We start from the raw sequence: 18,661 nt of genomic DNA, 5'->3' as shown, positions 1-18,661 counted from the left end.
TGATGGGAAAAGTATTTATTAAAATCAATAAATAATGAAAATGTAAACTTGCAGTGTATCAGTTCTCTGAAGGAAAGAAACACATTACACTATTGCAGCATCTTTTCTACATCTACAAGAACAGATTTCATTGAGTTTGGCAACCAGCACTGTCCATGTGCCAGGTCCACATTTTCTTCTCTCCTCATAATAGTGTAATGACGTTTAGAAGGAAAGCTCTCTGAAGCAAAAGTAAATTCACACAGATGTCTGTCTTGTATTTGTAAATCTCAGCATCATTGTGTGATTAGGTGGGGGATAGAAAGAGAACTTGAAATTATCCTTTTCTAATTCTTGTGTAAAAGAGGAAGAAACGCAGTAAGAGAGCAACAAATACAGTTCAACTAGAAGCATAGCATTCAACAGCTTGCCATTTCATCCTGGCATTTCCAACCTTAGGTAAATCTCTGTTGTTTCCTCATCCACAGTCTGCAAGATGGACTTACTAAGTTTTAAAACAGTTGTTTACAGTGATGGTACATAAAGAAGTTACACTTCTGGGTGTAAGTATGACCTATAGAATTAATGGCTTTCTCAGTTGTCAGTGTCTTGAAATTGTTTGGTGCTCATTAAGAAGATTGTTCAGAATATCAGTAGTTGATGTACTCAAGTTTTTGGATCTGTTTTGGTGGATTTCAAAGCTGGATTGTAAATTCAAAGCAAACATAGCAAGGAAGAACCACAAGATTATTTTTATCACAGTTATAGCTGTTTTTACTTACTGAAACATAAAATCATGTAATGTTGTGTACAAATATTAGGGCCAGCACTCTCCTAACCATAAGTTCTGATGTATAGCCAAGGAGCCTTGCTTCATCTTTCTTGAATGGGCCTGTTACGGTTTAAACTCATTCTGCAGTAGCCTTGAGCCTGTCTCTGTTTAAGCCCGAGGAGTAGAACCTTTTCAAGACTAATCCCTCCAATTTGCTTTCATCTGTTTACAATTATTCAACCAATGTTCTCCAGTTGGGAGAAGCTGGAGAGGCAATCCTACAATGACAGAAAGGACACTGTATGAACAGGTGTAAACAGCCGTGGGAAGCACAAGCCTCAGCTCCATTTGCAAAGCTGTAGTGTGTTTCTGCTGCTCTATCGTGCTGTGCAGTGTGAATGAACTACTGAGGCAAACCTATTCACCTGATACTAAAAAGGCTAGCAAGATTTTCAGCTGCGATCAGCTGCAGCATGTAAGGTGTGATCCATTGCTACTGAAATGAATAGTGGCTTGTGCTTAGGGCACAGTATTCAGACAGAGGGGGAGAAATCTTGTCTCCCACAGCCTGACTCACTGCTAGATCAGTGTGACTCACCTTTCAAGAAGTTTGAAAAGAGAAGAGCTACCGTTCTTTTTCAGACATGGGCCACTTTCTTTCAAGCAACTATCTTCGTGTGCTGTTCTCATGTTCGCTAGGATGTTCCAGCTTGTACGGGCAACGTGACTGAACGTACTCAGTAATGCCCAGAGGTGTAACTGGGCCACAGGGACACTGAACATTGTTCAAAAATGTCAACATGATGGATTTCAGGGACATTGTCCTGCCGTTGCAGGACATACATAGAAGTGCGGAGAAACTCTAGGGGGAGGGCAGGGGATGTAAAACTAAGGAATATTGCCAGTCCTGTGAGAAATGAAGTTTTGGTTTGGAGAGCTGACATGAGGCAGAGAGGTGTACTCAGACCTGCAAGTGGAGGTGGACACTGCACCACAGGCACCTGGGCATTCACAAATCTGGATTTGGTGAAGTGGCTCATTCAGCCACTGAATTGCACTTGGCGAAAGGGAACCATTGTCCACTGACTGTAATGCTAGAATCTGGTTCATTTGTACTGGTTTGAAAATGGATAACCATGTTTGGAAACAGACCCTTTTTAGGCACAGCTGCAATTAAAAAAAAAAAAAAAAATCACAATATAAGAGGAGTCTGCTTAGCATCTTTTTCAAAAGGTACACTTCATTGGCAGAACAGTAATGTGGTCTTGTTCAAGTGGCTGTACAGTATCGTAGTCTTCAGTACTACCAAGCAGTATACGTTTATGACAACTTAGGAATATCTGCAGGATTATTATATATTGATCAGACTTGCATAAAAACCAAAAACGTCTCGTGTGTCACTGTTAATTGTTCTTATTTTGCTTTCCAGTACTCTTTACTGCAGTTTTAACATTACTTAGTGTATTGGGTTTGTGTGGCAAGGTTTTGGTAGCAGGGAGGCTACAGAGGTGGCTTCTGTGAGAAGGTGCTAGAATCTTACCCCATGTTCAACAAAGCCAATGCCAGCCGGCTCCAAGATGGACCCACCACTGGCCAAGGCCAAGCCCATTAGTGACGGTGGTAGCACCTCTGTCATAACATATTTAAGAAGGAGGAGAAAATACCTGTGCAACAGCAATTGCAGCCAGAGAGAGGAGTGAGAATATGTGAGACCAATAACTCTGCAGACACCAAGGTCAGGGAAGAAGGAGGGGAGGAGGTGCTCCAGGCACCAGAGCAGAGATTCCCCTGCAGCCCCTGGTGCAGACCATGGTGAGGCAGCCTGTCCCCCTGCAGCCCATGGAGGTCCATGGTGGAGCAGACATCCACCTGCAGCCCGTGGAGGACCCCATGCCGGAACAGGTGAATGCCCAAAGGAGGCTGTGACCCTGTGGGAAGCTCATGCTGGAGCAGGCTCCTGGCAGGACCTGTGGCCCTGTGGAGAGAGGAGCCCATGCTGGAGCAGGTTTGCTGGCAGGACTTGTGACCCCATCGGGGACCCATGCTGGAGCAGTCTGTTCCTGAAGGACTGCACCCCGTAGGAGGGACCCAAGCTGGAACAGTTCGTAAAGAACTGCAGCCCATGGGAAAGACTCCTGTTGGAGAAGTTCATGGAGGACTGTCTCCCGTGGGAGGGACCCTACACTGAAGCTGGGGAAGAGTGTGAGGAGTCCTCCCCCTGAGGAGGAAGGAGCGGCAAAGACAACATGTGATGAACTGACCGCAACCCCCATTCCCTGTCCCCCTGCGCTGCTGGCAGGGAGGAGGTAGAGAATTCGGGAGCAAAGTTGAGGCTGGGAAGAAGGGAGGGGTGGGGGGAAGGTGTTTAAAGATCTGGTTTTATTTCTCATTACCCTTCTCTGATTTGATTGGTAATAAATTAATTTCCCCAAGTCGAGTCTGTTTTGCCCATGACAGTAATTGGTGAATGATCTCTCCCTGTCCTTCTCTCGACCCACGAGCCTTTCGTTGTATTTTCTCTCCCCTGTCCAGCTGAGGAGGGGAGTGATAGAGCGGCTCTGGTGGGTACCACACTTAGGTATTGATAAATTATTTTACTGGATGTAGTGTGGATGTCACAAAAAGGAGGGTGCTTCTAGTTTCCATGAAGGGAGGGATCTTCAGTGGCTGAATATTTTGGAAATCTTTGGTTCCTGGCAGTGGGAAGTACACTTGCTTTTCTCCACTTTCCCCCACCTATCTCTCCAGCTGTTTGTCATCTCCCTTTCCATCTCCCCTTCTTCTGCCCCTGATTTTTCTGCCCTGGCAGCTGCAGGCAAAATAATAAAAATAACATTTCTTATTGATAGAGAGAAGATAGACTTGGGATGCAGGAAATAAATCTTTGGGGAGGTGGCAGGGGGGTTGGAACTAGATGATCTTTAAGTTCCCTTCCAACTGAAACCATTCTATGATTGTATGATTCTATGGTCTCAAAGGTTTTACCAGGAAGGTTGCCTTCATCAATCACCCATTATTGCTAAGGGCTAGCAGCCTGTAAATAACAGTACAAATGTAGCAAGTCACAGTTGATAAGACTCCAAAAAGTTTTCACATTCACTTTCATCACATTCCAAGAACGTGTCTGGGATTGTATATAGAAGCTCATTCCACTTAGTCTTCAGAAACTGAGAAGCAAAACCAAATTAAGCTATTCTGACAGATAAATAATTGAAGAGAGGTGAAAACCCTGTCCTAATCATCGGCTCTAGGAACAAAAGCAGAAACTTTCCCAGAGCTTCAGTATCTTGCCTGGGCTAGAATTGCTCATATTTTAGCTGTTTAGGATATCTTTACCTAGCATATGCATTTTTTGTTTTTCTAAGGCTTATTGTCTCAGCACATTTTCATAAGGAAAGTTCAACAACTGGATTTGGAAAAAAAAAAACAAACACACTTTGGAGGAGGCATTTGACATTTGAAACCATTGTGAATTTTACAGGCTTGTGTTTAGAAGTTGCTGAACTGTTTAACTTAAAAATTAATAAATAAAATGTTAAACTCACTTCTAGTAGATGCAAAGAAAATGTATGCAAAGTCACTTAACTGAGAAGAAAAATTTGTCAAAAGAATTATTTAATGATTTTATAATAAAGAGTACTTTCAGCCGAACTATTAAAGTAGGTGAATATCAAGCTTTTTGGTTGTTACATCTGTATAGTAATTTCAGAGAATGCACAAGGTCAAGGCTTTGCAAACAGCTCCTGGCCTTGTTCCAGTTCAGATAACTGCTACAAATTGCCTGGCATATATTTGTGATATAGGTAACAGTTTGGAAAGGGTTATATTAACATAAAGAGCTCAAATTCACTTGGATATGTGACCTGTTAGATTAGCTGGGCAATGCTGTAGCAACCAAGAAACCACACATCACACTAAGAAAGCAGGCAGTAATCTCTCATATCAATCAGTTTCCTTTTGTGTGTCTGTTTTAGAAAGACAGAAAAGTATGTGCCCTGGAGTGTGATCAGTCTGGTTTGAAGACTTTTATCAATAGACCACCTCTGTTCATCTTGCTTATAAATACATAAAAATACACCTCCCTGCAGCTCAGTTCTCCTCATAGTAGCCTCTTGCATGAAATGCAAAATTTCCTTTCAGCTGAAATGGAAATTATGGTTTGCATTACGGAAATTACTACACTTACGAGGGGAGAATTTCAGGCATTTCTGTTTGTTTTATTTCTGTGGATTTTAGGATCAATGGAGAATTTGAAAACCCCTTATAGAGCCTGTGAAACACATGCTGTCATGTTAAGTATATTATTAACGATGTCAAAGAAGCCATTTTCCATAATACTGGTGCAGTCCAATATAGCTTGTACTGAGGCACGTTTGACAGCCTGCCTCAAGAAAAACTGAACCAGAGCCTCTTTCAATTGGCTGTATGCTTACAAGGCTAAAGAATGGCTTGCAATAATAAAAACACACCTTATCATCTCTGCAGTTCTTTAATGACTGTAAAAAACAGGCTTATATGACTATTCCTGTTCACGAAATGGGAAGGATAAAACATGAAAAGGCACAGTGACTGGTCCCACACAACAGCACCACTGCGAATGGAAACTGTATCTTCTCTGATGTGGGGAGGACAAAACTACCCCCATTTGACCTTGAACAAGTGCCTAGTTGTGGGCTGGATTGGCATTGGGGAAACGGGGTAAGGCTGCTTCTTTTGGTGGTGCAGACACTTTATGATCATTTTAAGTCATAAAGCAAACTACAACCCTTGTCCTATTTACAGCAGATCATCATTTTACATATGACAGTAAATTACATCAGGCACAATTTGTGAACACAAGACACCACCTCCATGTTTTACCTTTACTTGATAAAAGACAATAGGGTCAAAAGAAAAAGACACTGGTATAAGTCAGTCTTAGAAAGGAAAGCTTTTTTTCCCTCCGTGTAACTTTAATTATAGTAATCTTGAACATGCATCATTTGAACAGCAAATTGTTTTCAAAAATCTTTGTTTGAAAGCTTACTGTATATTTTTAAAATATCAGTTGTCCCTGGTTACTGATTTGGTGTTATTCTGATGAGCAGCACTGTCAGCAGGAGGGGCTGGTGAGGGGACGCAGGCAGCTGCCTCACGGCTGTGGAGTCTGTGGGGAATAAAGATGTAACGCAGAACCACATCTGTAAGGAACTTTCTTCGTTTACTGTTTTTAAGCACTGTCACTTGCATGGATTAAGTGCTGTCTTGCTTTGAGGGGGCTGTTACACACACACGCACGTTCATTTTCACGGGCCTCACACCTTTCCCCACACGCGGAATGACGCAGTCTCGTTTCCAACAGCGGCGCCTCCGGCAGCTGAAAGCCCAGGTAAACGCCAATCGCGTGCTCCATGGAGGAGCACTTACGGTATCTTCATCCTGCCACGTACAATTATTAAAAAGCAGGCGACATTAGAGGTTAATTTCAACATCACATCTACGATTTCGTCCGCCCAGGCACAGAGGCAGGTGCGCGCACGCCCCTCGCCCGCCGCGGCGGGCAGCCCCTGACCCCCCCGCCACCACGCACCGCGCAGGCGCAGGGGCAGCCCTAGCGCCCCGGGAGGAGGAGGCGCGGTTAATGGCCTTCGCCCCTGGCGCCTGCGCACTGGCGCGGCTGCACGCCTCAGGGACAGGGGCGGCGGCGGTGGAGGTGACAGCGGCGGAGGGCGGCAGCGGTGAGATTCTTCCTCCTCCCTTAGCCGCCATTTCGGGAAGCCGTGAGGGGAATGCGCTGCGGCCTCGGGGGCTGTGTGGTTCTGTCATAGCTCGGGCCGGGCGCAGCGATGTCAGGACCACACAGCCGCCCGGTGGGGCGGAAGGTGCTCTCCCCCCGCCCGCGCAGCGTGGGCCGCCTTCAGCCCTTTCAGCCCGGTATCCAAACCTCTACTCCGAATGCGCTCCCTGAGTTTGTGGGACAGACTCGTCACGGGGCGTCCAGACGGGACAAAACTAAGCTGGGGAGTAAAAATACGCTTCTTCCTTCTCTGGAGAAGGAAGGGAAAACCCGCCTGGACGCAACCCTGTGCGACGTGCTCTAGGGGAACCTGCTTGGGCAGGGGCTTGGACTAGGTGATCTCCAGAGGTCCCTTCCAGCCCCAACCATTCTGTGATTCCGGTCAATGTAGGTGCTGGTATTTAACTAGAATACATGTCCTGGAGTTACTGTTTTAGTCAGGTTTTAAATGTAAATGATTGTTTTTTCCTCTGCTACATGAGTCTGTGCCATTATACTGGATGTACTGTACTTAAGGCTCCACTAGTACTACCAGTCTTTTATGAATAGCAGAGTAACCTTATCTAGTGCTGTTGTACCCAGTTCTGTGTCCTGACAAATCATTTCTGCGTTTTTTATAACAGAACCTATGCTCTAAAGGCTATGATCAGTAAAGAACATTATCAACATAATTGAAGCATCATACCCTTTGCACTTTACCTAGCTTTTCTAGTGATGTCTAGCTGTTTAGGACCAAGACTGAAAGAGGCAAGGACCATTAGATCAGGATGATTGGACTAGGGACTCATGGATCATGTTATTTGCACAGGGGTTTTTTTACTGTTTCAGTACTGGCCAGGGAGGTTTAGATTGGAGATTAGGACAAATTTCTTCACCAGAAGGGTTGTCAGGCATTGGAACAGACTGCCCAGGGAAGTGCTTGAGTCACCATCCCTGGAGGTATTTAAAAGACGAGTAGATGTGGTGCTTAGGGACATGGTTTAGTGGTGGGCTTGGCAGTGCTAGGGTAACGGTGGACTTGATGATCTTAAAGGTCACTTCCAACCAAAACGATTCTATGACTAATCTTTATGAAGCTGCAAGTGTTACAAAATGATTACCCAGGTCATCACTTAAAGACTGAATCACTTAAGGCTTCTGAAAGGGCTAGGTCTCGAAAATGAAACAGACTTCCAAAATTCGGAATACCATTGCGTCATTGAATGAATTTGTGGTCTGTTGTGGTTGTATCAGAAATAATGTATGATATGCTGATTTGTATTTCACATTGCTCGTGAAACTAGAGATGCATAGAAGATAAGGTAGCTTGTATTGCTTCATAATTCTTAAGAATATAGAAGACACTTAAATGACTGTGGGATCTTGTAACTTTCTCATGTAGAATCAAACCCATTTTATATTTGTGTTTGGAATAAACCCTTAGAACAAAGCACAGAGAACTAAAATACAGAAAGGATAGATTTGGCGTTTAAGATTCTAATCTTCCAATTTAAGATATTCAAAGTCATTTAAACCATATTTAAAAATAGACTAAGCTGTATGTCAGCAGTCTTCTGCAATAAATTACAGTGAAGATTCTAGTATTTTTAAGCAAAAAGGCCCCAAGCTGTACACTGTGTTTGAGAATGTGCTTGTGTGTAACCGCACTATTTATTTTTCAGAGCCATTATGTACATTGAGGTGAGTGTCTCAATGTTGAATCTTGTATGTGCATGTATCTTTCAAGACTGAGGCTCTGTGCATGTTAATGTTTTTATGTTATGCCTTTTTGATAATCACAAAATGTGGAGAAAAAGATCTGGTAACTTAGACTAAGCTTTTAATACTTTTTAAGTTCTTTTTTTTTCAGAGTAAGGGGTAAGACAAACTTCCATATTCCAGCAAGGAAAAAACAGCTCAGTCTGGAACAGGGGGAACAGAAAATTAGAATTTGTAAAAATATGGCCATAATAATTTTTGTGTTAATCTATCCTTTCGGTAGGCTCTATATCTAAGAAAAGATGGCAGATCCTTGGCAAGAATGTATGGATTATGCAGTTACTTTAGCGAGGAAAGCTGGTGAGGTAAGTATAAACTATTTATAGATAATAACCTTATTTATTGAGTCTAGTATGTCTGTAGCTTTTGAAGGAGCTTTGATGTTGAATATTCTTCTGAGGAGTATTTTGTCAAAAACATGAATTAGCAGAATTGTTCAGTGATGTTCAAGCTCAAGATTGGAGTGTCTTTCATGTTTACAGCTTGGTTAATTTAAGAAAACAACTTTGCACCTTTCTTTGGACCAGAATCTGATTAAAAAATAAGGAGTATTTTTTGTTCCTTAATTTTTATTTAAAAAAAAAATCAGAATTGTGGTGAACAAAGAGCATCTCTGTTTTTCCCCTTAAACTGCACCTGTCTCTCTTATTATTTTACCACCTGAAAGCTGTTGACAGTCTTTCTTGTGAACACCTCAGTCAGCTTTATACAGTGGCTTCTTGTTGGTACAAGATATCACATCAGGTTCTCTTTATGAAGACTGCTGTACTTGTATAAATAAGACGCATCCCTTGCAGTGGCGGTACTTTACCCATTTGTGGAACATGAAGGAGTTTGTACATTGCATAAGAGTGGTTACCAAATATTCAGTTCTTGGTACGTTTGAATGCTATTGCAGCCAGACAAGATGGCACATGTAGTAATTCTGTCCCCTGGAGCTGTAGAATCTGCAGAACATTGTCCCTGCAATGACCTCATTAAAGTCTTGCCTCAGAAAATCTTTCTAAGTTATAGTAAAATAATTTTGTGGGCTGTGAGGCATGGATTCTTGCATAAGCTGATTCTGGTAGTTATAAGATCATAAATTCAGGATCTGGCTAAAAGTAGCTGACTTAAGCTCAGTCTTAAGTGTTTCATTCAACTCTGGTATTTACATTTATAAATCTAAAACTTACCCTAAAAAAATAGAGCTCAGTTTCATGTACCAGTGGATCTTGTTGTAGTACTTAGACTTAAAGTCATGCAAAAGTTTGTGCTGAGTAGGGACTGGAGATGAACGCAAGGGTAAGCCCCAGCTCCTGCAGTTAAATCCAGGTTTTGTCACTGCTTGTGTTTGTGTTTTGTATGTGCAGTATAGAAAATTATGTTAAAAATGATGCTCAAAGTTTTACAAGAACTAGAATTTTCCATACTGTTAATGGAGAAAGATTTTTTTTTTTTTTCCTTTTTCCCTTTTGTTAACAGATAATTCGTGGAGCACTCAAAGAAGAAATATCTGTTATGACTAAAAGTTCACCAGTAGATCTAGTGACAAAAACCGATCAAAAAGTAGAAAACTTCATTATTTCTTTGATAAAAGAAAAGTATCCTTCTCACAGGTATGGCTTCTTATGAATATGCTTTTCATAGAAGAAGGGGAGAGGTGACTGGAAGAAGAAAATGGAAAGTTTATGATTTTGCTTGGTAAAATTTCATTACAATTGGCATGCTGGAAAGTTACAGAATTCTCCCTTACCTTCACTATATTAAGTATTTTAGAGTAGTAGTGGGTTGAAGTTTTGCCCAGGGCTGTAGTAACAAAACAAGGTGTCCCCAGGGTCTACTGACATGAGTTTAGCCTTGCTGAAGACTTACACTGAAAGTCACTTCCATTTGAGCCAGCTGTAAATAACTTATTGGTTATTTGTGTTGGAGAATCAAAGGTGGCCTCAAGATACCCAGAACCCAAATTTCTTGTCTGCTGTTGGCTGTTGACTCTAGTGTGCCTTCACTGTCTGTGCTGGGTGGATCCCATGGTACTGAGTGTGCCTTTGGCAAATCTCATACAGTTTAAGAACATCAAACATCCTTAAAAGAAGATAGGATCTTCTGATTCTGCATAACTGAAAGTCTGTCATACAAAATACTGATTTTTTTATTGCTCTTTTTTCCATTTTTTTTCCCTCCCCCTGCCCATCCTTCCTGAAATAAGTTTATTCTTGACGGGTCAATTATATGTATTTTACTTACTTTTACTTACATAGGACTTCCTTTCCCATTTTGACATGATGATTCAAGTTTAATACAGTTTCCTTAAAGTAGGTTTACTAATTTTTCTTGCATTTTCTTGGAGATTTTCTTATTGTAGCTGTATATGCGAAACTTAATAAATACGCACAAAATTGGAACAACTGAGGTGATGCAAAATGTCAGTAACCTAACCAAATTAGTGTAAGTATACAGACTTGTGGAATGACTTTGAAATAACAATTTCTGTTACATTGATAAACATTTTAGTATATTTTAGGATCTTTTTATGTTAGATAATTAATAGCACATTAGACATACTGGTGTTGAAGTTCTCTTTCTAATGAATTACTCATCCACTTAAATAACTATTCAATCTCTCTCTTTGTGAAGATCTGCTGCTTTTTGGAAACATGCTATTTCTTTCTGAGCAATCATCTTCACTTCCATAGTTAATCATAAAACTCGTGATCAATATTAAAAAGACCTTATTTGTTTACTCACAGCTGTTCTCCTTTTACATGTGTGTGGAGGAAAGCACATGTTTGATGTATACTTTTCATGGATTGAGTAATATGTGATAAATTTAACAACATGCAAAAGGCATAGAAGAGAATTCCACCCACTGAGATTTATCCCAATAATTTTGCAGTTCAAAACAAATACTTCTATGAGCAGCAAAAATTGTGAAATTTGGGTTCCTGTGGCACTGTGCCTTGTGTATCCTTTGGGTTTAGTATTATGGTTGAGCATACACTCTACCATCTTCTTCAAGAGGAGCTCTGGTTTGGATTTCATCCCTTTACCATGTTACTATTTTGTAATGCTTGTAAAACTAAACAGTTTTGAGACTGACAACTTTCTGTCATATTTGGGTTGAAATCAGACTACAAATTTAACAGTTACTGCAGTGGTCTAACCAGATGCGTATGACCACAAAGGCTTTCTTCAGTTAAAACACAAGGTAAAAAATAGTGTTTTATAGCACAAATAAACTGAAAGGTGTAAATAGCTACAGGTATTCTGACCAAAATTTGGTGATGCTGTTACTGGAAAAAATGATGAAAACTTCAGTGTTTGAAATGCTAAGTTTCAGTAATGGATATTAAAATGTAAAGTTCTTTTTCCCACATATTGTGCTTATATGTGACTTCATAAATATTGATGCAGCTTTGTTCAGATGTGGTTGGTGCTTTCCAGATAAATTGGGTATTTCTCAGCGTTTTACAGATGATCACTGGTGGTACAAAACCTGCATCTCACTTTAAGAATTTTAATTTCAAGGACAGTGTTGTAATTCAGACATTTTAAACAATTTATTTTGTATCTTTTAAATGTGTTTGCTACTCTAGCTTCATTGGAGAAGAATCTGTTGCAGCTGGAGAGGGCAGCATTTTGACAGATAACCCCACATGGATTATAGACCCTATTGACGGAACTACCAACTTCGTACACAGGTCTACCTTTCTTTTATGTTAGCAAGTTCAACTGATTACCTTTTTTCTTTCTCCAGTTCCATGAAAGTAAGGGGTTTTCACATTTAAATTGTTTTTAAAAAGATACTATGAACTTGTTAATAGTTACAGATTGCTATTTGCGTTTATTGAGAGCCATTGGGCAGGTTTTGTAATCATTACAGTATTTCTGTAAGTATTATAATAGTCTCACTCTGTAACCAAGAGCAGTTGTTCCATGAGAGGCCTGTACCGTATAGCAGGGATCAGCGGCCTTTGGCACGGGTGCCAAACATACGTGGGCAGATTTTAACAGTAAAGAAGCAGGACTCAGAATTGGAAGTTGCAGCACCTTCAGAGAGGCGATAACAGCTCCAAGTGCTGATTTCTAAAAAATTTCAAATTCATTGAGCTTTAGGAGCCGTTACCATGAAAGAAAGCAGAATATCACCAGTGAGTGTCTAGTGGTATTTTGCACCAGGATGAGGAGGGGACTTTCAGTGTAATGCTGAGTGCCTATTCCTTCTGTCTTTGAAACACGACAGATTTGGCCCTGATGAGCTTTTCCAAGTGTACTTGATTCCAATTTTGAAGTGACTGCTGCTGGGTGCGCCACAGCTTTAAACAGCTGCTGAATCCTGCTAAATAACATGTTCAAAAAGCTACAAGAAAATAACCCATTCTGCTGGATTTACAGACTTAAAAGTCTGTATTTTTTGCAGATAGTGATTAAAGCAAATATTTTGGAACTGCAAATTTTGAAGAGTAAAAAATAATAATTAAATAAAAATTAATTGGTTGATCGTTAAAAACTTAGACTGAGATGCAGCTCACCATGTCCTGTATTCTCCCACTGCCTTCACTCTTCCTCCTGCATTCTTCCTTCTCGCTTCGATATCTGTCTTTCTCGTTGCTTTGTTGGAGAAAGGGGAGGTGGGGGGAGAGGTGACTTGCTGCTTTTGATGAGACCATTTTGGCCAGCTTGTTCCTTCTGAGAAAGGGTATTAGCCTAGAGGCTTGCTTGTATTCTTTGGCTATAAAATGACAGTCCCTAAGCTAGTAACAGCTGTAACAGGGATGACAGTCCTAAGCTGTAACAGGCTTAGATTCAGTGGGTGGAAAAGTTTATATTTTAAATGGTAATTGGTGTTGTTGAGTCTGTTTTCATAGTAAATTGTACAAGTTCCAGAAAACTAGTATTTCCTATGTCGTCCAAGTTTCTTTTTGAAATATGCATTACATTTAATTGAACATTATGTTTATTAAGAGTAAGCATGGTAATGAAAGAAGCATAGTATCTCACTATAAATTAGTGAAATGTTTTGTTTTGTAGGTTTCCATTTGTGGCAGTTTCAATTGGCTTTGTTGTAAACAAAAAGGTATACTTTTTATTCCTTAATATCTAATCAAGCAAAAACAAATTAATTCCTTGTTGCTAGTTATAACTAAGAAAAAAACCTTCAAGGTGTCTTTACTTTTTCTTGCAGATAGAGTTTGGAATTGTGTATAGTTGTGTAGAAGACAAGATGTATACTGCCAGAAAAGGAAAAGGTGCATTTTGCAATGGTCAAAAACTTCAGGTATCAGGCCAAAAAGGTAAGCTGAACTGAGTAGCTTATTTCTAGTAATTACATTTATTTTGCAAATGAGGCATCAACAGTTTTAGACATGGATATATTCCTGTTTCTTAGCTCATAGTTTTTTTTTTCAAAGACAGCAGGTTTTTTTGGCCATGGGTTGTTCAGTTTTGAGAAACAGCTTTTATGTTCTCTTTGATGCATATAACATGCTTGTGATCTTTGCAAAATCAGGACTCAGCAATTGAAGATTTTGTTCTCTGAGTGTCTGTGTGTTGTGGGGTTGGTTGGTTGGTTGGGTTTTTTCTTCCCTGAATGTCTGTAATCCTTCTGTGGTTGTTCTTTAGTGTTTGTAACAAATGTACCAAACAATTCAACTTCTTCCAGGTGTGAACTAGTGGTTTAAATCAGTATCACTCTTGTATACTTACTATGTACTTTACTTCAGTATGTAGTACTACTGAAGTACATAGTACTTACTATCTACTTTACTATGTAAAGTAAAATCCACACTTAAAGTGGGACTTTTAAAGATGCACAACTGAACCAGATTATGCTTTGTTCACTGTATTTTATTTTGTCTTACCATTTTCCATGTAAGAACAGATTTTTATACATTCAATATATATGATATTTATATTAAAATACCTTACTTTTATTCAGTCTTGTTAGAAAGCAATGAAGTAAACTCTGCTATTTACTGTTCTTATGTAAGTTGTACTGTTGGAAAAGTGAGGTTTTGTTTCTTTTCCAGACATTAGGAAAGCCCTTTTAGTAACAGAATTGGGATCAAATCGTGATCCAGAGACTATAAAAATAGTTCTTTCTAACATGGAAAGACTTCTCAGTATTCCTATTCATGGGTAAGATACTTCATATTTTTATATTTACTGATAGTATTAATATTGTAAATATGACCATTTTTAGGAAGGATTGGTTGCATTACATTTAACACCTTAAATGTGAAATATGATTTAAATGTTTTTGTCTAGTAGCTTCTGCAGAGGAACTCTAAGTGTGTCTAACTTTTTCAAGCTGGGACATGTAGAAGAGAACCCTAACAATCAGGATTGAGGCGCGAAGCATGTTTGGTTTTGTAGGACTAAAAAGTATTGTATTTACTAGTTAAAAAAATTAAATACGATTTTGTGCTTTTTTTTTTCCCCAGAAACACACAAGGATTAAAACTGGATAAACAGAAGCTATACCACATTTCCTAGTTTCCTTTCCCTGTAATAATGAAAATCATCGTTTTTTATATATGTATCAGAAGACAAAAGTAGATCTCCCTTTCCTCTTTCAGCACCGTGAAATTTTCTTGACTTTGTCCAAGTAGTTGAAATTGTCCATAAACTGCTCTTATTTTGGTTACATTCCCTGCTTCCTCTCTTCCAGATAAGCCAACGCCTACATTTCCACAAACCATTTTATGTCTAAAGGTGATTTCAGTAGACAGTTTTTTGTTACTCAACCCAGCTCATGTTTGTGATCTAAAAGGGGTTGTAGTTTTATGCTGAGATTCTCAGGATTCTTGTTTTGACACTTAACATACAGATTTTTTTGTGCTTTCAAAAAGTCTTCTGATGTCATCAAAGAATATATGCTAAATTTTAAGTAGGGAATCCATTTTAGATATGGTGTCAGTTCAACTTTGGTATCTTATTTGTAAACAATAAATTGAGATTGGAGTTGATTTACGTTGCTTTTTGCAATAACTTAGCTGCTATCAGTTACAATTTAATGTACATTTTACTGATAATTGAAATTACTGCAATTATTTGTATTAGTCACACTTAACTTACCAAGTGCATCAACATTTACAAAAGAAACTGGAATTTGTTACACAAGGGTTTTGATGAAGTTATCCAGACCAAATTTATGCTGTTTAATTAATTTAGTGTGATCACTGCTGTTAGGGCTTTTGCAAGTCAGAGAGAGCATCACCAGACAAACTGAAGTAACTGTTTTTTCAGTACTGAGAACAGTGTACACTCTACTTGCATTCTTGTATTCAAAAAGCAAAGCAGAATATCTGTTATTGTTTCATGGGTAGATACCTTCCATAATATGTTCTAGGTTAAGAAGTTGTTGATGTGTTTTCACTCTAAAACAAAATTGTTTAACAGAATTCATAAATGTGCTTTCTGGAAATTTGCTATCTTTGGAGAGCTCTTCAAGCTACTTAAGCAAAACTTCATTCCCAATTTTTTGTTTGTTTCACTGCAGCATTCCATCAGATTTTCTCTAGCTGAGTTCACTTCGCGTATGATGCTTCTGTGTTCTTTGTGCAGTGTACACAGACATTGTGACTTTCTTACAAACCATTCTCAGTTAAAACAACAACTGTGTCTGCTTTAGGATTAGAGCCGTTGGTACAGCAGCTGTGAACATGTGCCTTGTGGCAACGGGTGGAGCTGATGCCTATTATGAAATGGGGATTCACTGCTGGGATATGGCAGGGGCTGGAATCATTATCACTGAAGCAGGCGGAGTACTGCTTGATGTGTCAGGTAAATACACAGGCATGCATGATACTCTTTTGTTCTTTTAAATAGCTAACTGGGAGCAAGACATAACTGAAATGAGCAGGCAAATAGGTTTTTCAATCCTCTTTCCAAGTTACCACTACTGAACAGATTTCCTGTCCAGTTAATAGACAAAGAGAGAGTAAATTGTATGTTCTTAAGCTACAACACAACCTTTACTCCTTTGGCTGAGCACCTGGAAGAGTGAAAAAAGACAGTGAACATACACTGAAGAGGATTTAAATGTAGTTCATATGAGATACGTGTTGTGTTAAATGCATTTTCGTCCAGGGGGAAAATTTGGTCCTAAATAGTAATGTATCATTTACACTTGATTTTTTCAGTGCTTATTTTCTTACCAACTTTTAATTTTCTCCAGATATAAACTAGTTACTTTGCTTGCTTTGATTTCTAGGTGGACCATTTGATTTGATGTCTCGAAGAATAATTGCAGCAAGTAGTCAAGCTATAGGAGAGAGAATAGCCAAAGCACTTCAGATAATTCCTCTGAAAAGAGACGATGCAACTAACTGAATACCAAATCTACACCTTAAATGTAATTATATAATGGTGTCTCATACTGCCATGTGGTGGTTGTTCTACACCTTGAACTTGGTAAAATATAGATAAATAGATGGTAGTCTTTCAGTACTGGTGTGACTGCTAAGTAGTGTTTTGAGATTGGACCAATGTTCTAAGTAAGCTTTTACTGTTAAGTATTTTATTTAACATCATGATTACACAAAGATCTATAAAAAGAAGCAAATATATACAACTAATATTTTCAAGTTTTATACTGCACTGGAAGGCATAGCAAGAGACACTTTGATGTCTAGATAAATAAAAATCTCTAGTTCCGTAAGTGACGAAACAAAATTCACCATCTTAACACCACACCGTCACATCTGATGCTGAACCCAAAAAGATGAAGGCATTACTGTTTATCCAGTCTTTCTCTATCTTATCTGTTGTTTTCTTCAGTGTCATCAGTGTATCCATTTCCTTACCTTGTTACAGTTTTTGTAGAGGTAGTGCACACATTTCCAAATGTTTTTATTTGCTTGTAGTTTTGGCTCTAATTTAAAGCCTTCATTACTTAGCTGTCATTGTTTTGTAGTCATCATTCTATCTTTCTTACAGTAGATAAACACAATCTCTTCTTTAGCCTCTTATGTGGCCAGTACGCTTGCAAATTCATTACATTTACAAAAGTAACGGTTATTGTGCCAGAAAATATGTGCATCTCCCAGAAAAGAGTTCTGAGCATGCCTTCTACCAACAAATGGACTTACTCTAAATTAAGATGAAGTATGATTTGCATTTGACTGCTGGAATCAGCTGATGCTAGGTCCTCTATCTTATTCTTGGCATTATAATTCCTGTTAATTTTGCTTAGGTTTCTCCATGGATGAGTGTGTTTCAAAGTCTAAGGAGTCATTAAAATCCAAGAGAGTTTTCAGTAACTCAGCTGGCAAAAAAAAAATGCCCATAGTCCAGATTTTTTACATCATTTTCTGTAAATTATGAAAGCAGTGACCAACCAGGATCAGGTTTCCATTGTGTTATAGAGTGTACAGGCACAAAAGAAGATACATATCTAAACCTAAAGGGTTTATAGGTCTAAGAAATATCAGTAATTTCATTCTTGGTGTCAGTTGTTCTAAACTTCAAAAACTCTACTGGTTCTTTGAATTTTTGTATTTAAGATTGTTAAAAGTATCAGTGTACTGTTCAAATAATTAATGCACTTTAAAAAAAAGATTTAACTTATATCAGTTTTTAGACTGATTTTTCAATGTCTAAAGTTTCCTAACGGAAGTTGTCTCATTGGTGGTCCAGTCAAGACACAGGAATGCTGTGGAAAACCTGACCTTTTTACTGCTGTCCCATTATTTTTGTTTTGGAAGATGGTGTTCTCTGTCTCAAAGTTTGAAAAGATCTCTTATTATAAATTGTAGTCTTTTTATATCAGCTGATTTTTGCAGATTCTGCAGAAATATTTAATTTGAAGTTGTATCTAATGCCAGATGATTAACGTTAATGAGATCAACCTGCTGTTTAAATGTCTTGTCAAAAAACCAGACTTACATTAAATTTACTTTTTAAATTCCCATTGACAAGGATAGAAACTTTTTGAGCATTTCACTGTAACTTTATTGCTGTAAATGATGTGGGATCATCATTATTTCTTGAGAAGTCTGTCTACTGTACCATTTCTGTGGCTTTTGTATGACAAATTCTGCATAACTTTTTAAAACTGATTTATTTGTGAAATGGAGATGTCTAAAAAATACTTGAGATGGGAGAACACATTCGAAATAAATATGCTTTAGCAGCAGTGGCTTCAGATGTGCTTCCTTTCTTAAAATTCATGAGCATACAATGCTGGGTCCCAATAAGCTGGATTTGTGGGCTTCAAACTTTCTCTGATTTGAATACTTTCTTTTCTTGGCCTCTGATGTACGTTGATCTTAAACTGTTGTGCCTTTAGATAAGTTGGATTATGTATACATCTGCAGTAGGTTTTTAGAGTGAATATTCCAACACCTTACAATGAGATCATGGTGCAATAATCATCTCTAGCCTCAGAGCTC

General features: G+C 38.8%; 1 protein-coding gene across 1 annotated transcript; it reads left to right on the top strand.

The window, feature by feature from the left end:
• Nucleotides 1-6,404: 6,404 nt before the first annotated feature.
• IMPA1 (inositol monophosphatase 1) lies at nucleotides 6,405-18,405 on the top strand. The gene is made up of 9 exons (XM_068396324.1): nucleotides 6,405-6,468; nucleotides 8,509-8,590; nucleotides 9,750-9,883; nucleotides 11,864-11,968; nucleotides 13,299-13,344; nucleotides 13,453-13,561; nucleotides 14,297-14,405; nucleotides 15,901-16,052; nucleotides 16,483-18,405. The coding sequence occupies exons 2-9, from the start codon at nucleotides 8,528-8,530 to the stop codon at nucleotides 16,599-16,601; spliced, it is 837 nt and encodes a 278-aa protein (XP_068252425.1). The 5' UTR covers nucleotides 6,405-6,468; nucleotides 8,509-8,527; the 3' UTR covers nucleotides 16,602-18,405.
• Nucleotides 18,406-18,661: the final 256 nt, after the last annotated feature.

Source organism: Nyctibius grandis, chromosome 3, assembly GCF_013368605.1.
Source record: "Nyctibius grandis isolate bNycGra1 chromosome 3, bNycGra1.pri, whole genome shotgun sequence".
In the NCBI taxonomy this organism is placed as follows: domain Eukaryota; kingdom Metazoa; phylum Chordata; class Aves; order Nyctibiiformes; family Nyctibiidae; genus Nyctibius; species Nyctibius grandis.
Note: the sequence above shows the minus strand (reverse complement) of the source record. Positions and strands in the feature narration are given on the sequence as shown.

Bases quoted from the DNA above. Each gene is read 5' to 3' on its own strand.
- IMPA1 (XM_068396324.1), top strand. From the start codon at position 8,528: ATGGCAGATCCTTGGCAAGAATGTATGGATTATGCAGTTACTTTAGCG. The intron at 11,969-13,298 runs GTCTACCTTTCT...TTTGTTTTGTAG, and splicing joins ACTACCAACTTCGTACACAG to GTTTCCATTTGTGGCAGTTT. The intron at 13,562-14,296 runs GTAAGCTGAACT...TTTCTTTTCCAG, and splicing joins TCAGGTATCAGGCCAAAAAG to ACATTAGGAAAGCCCTTTTA.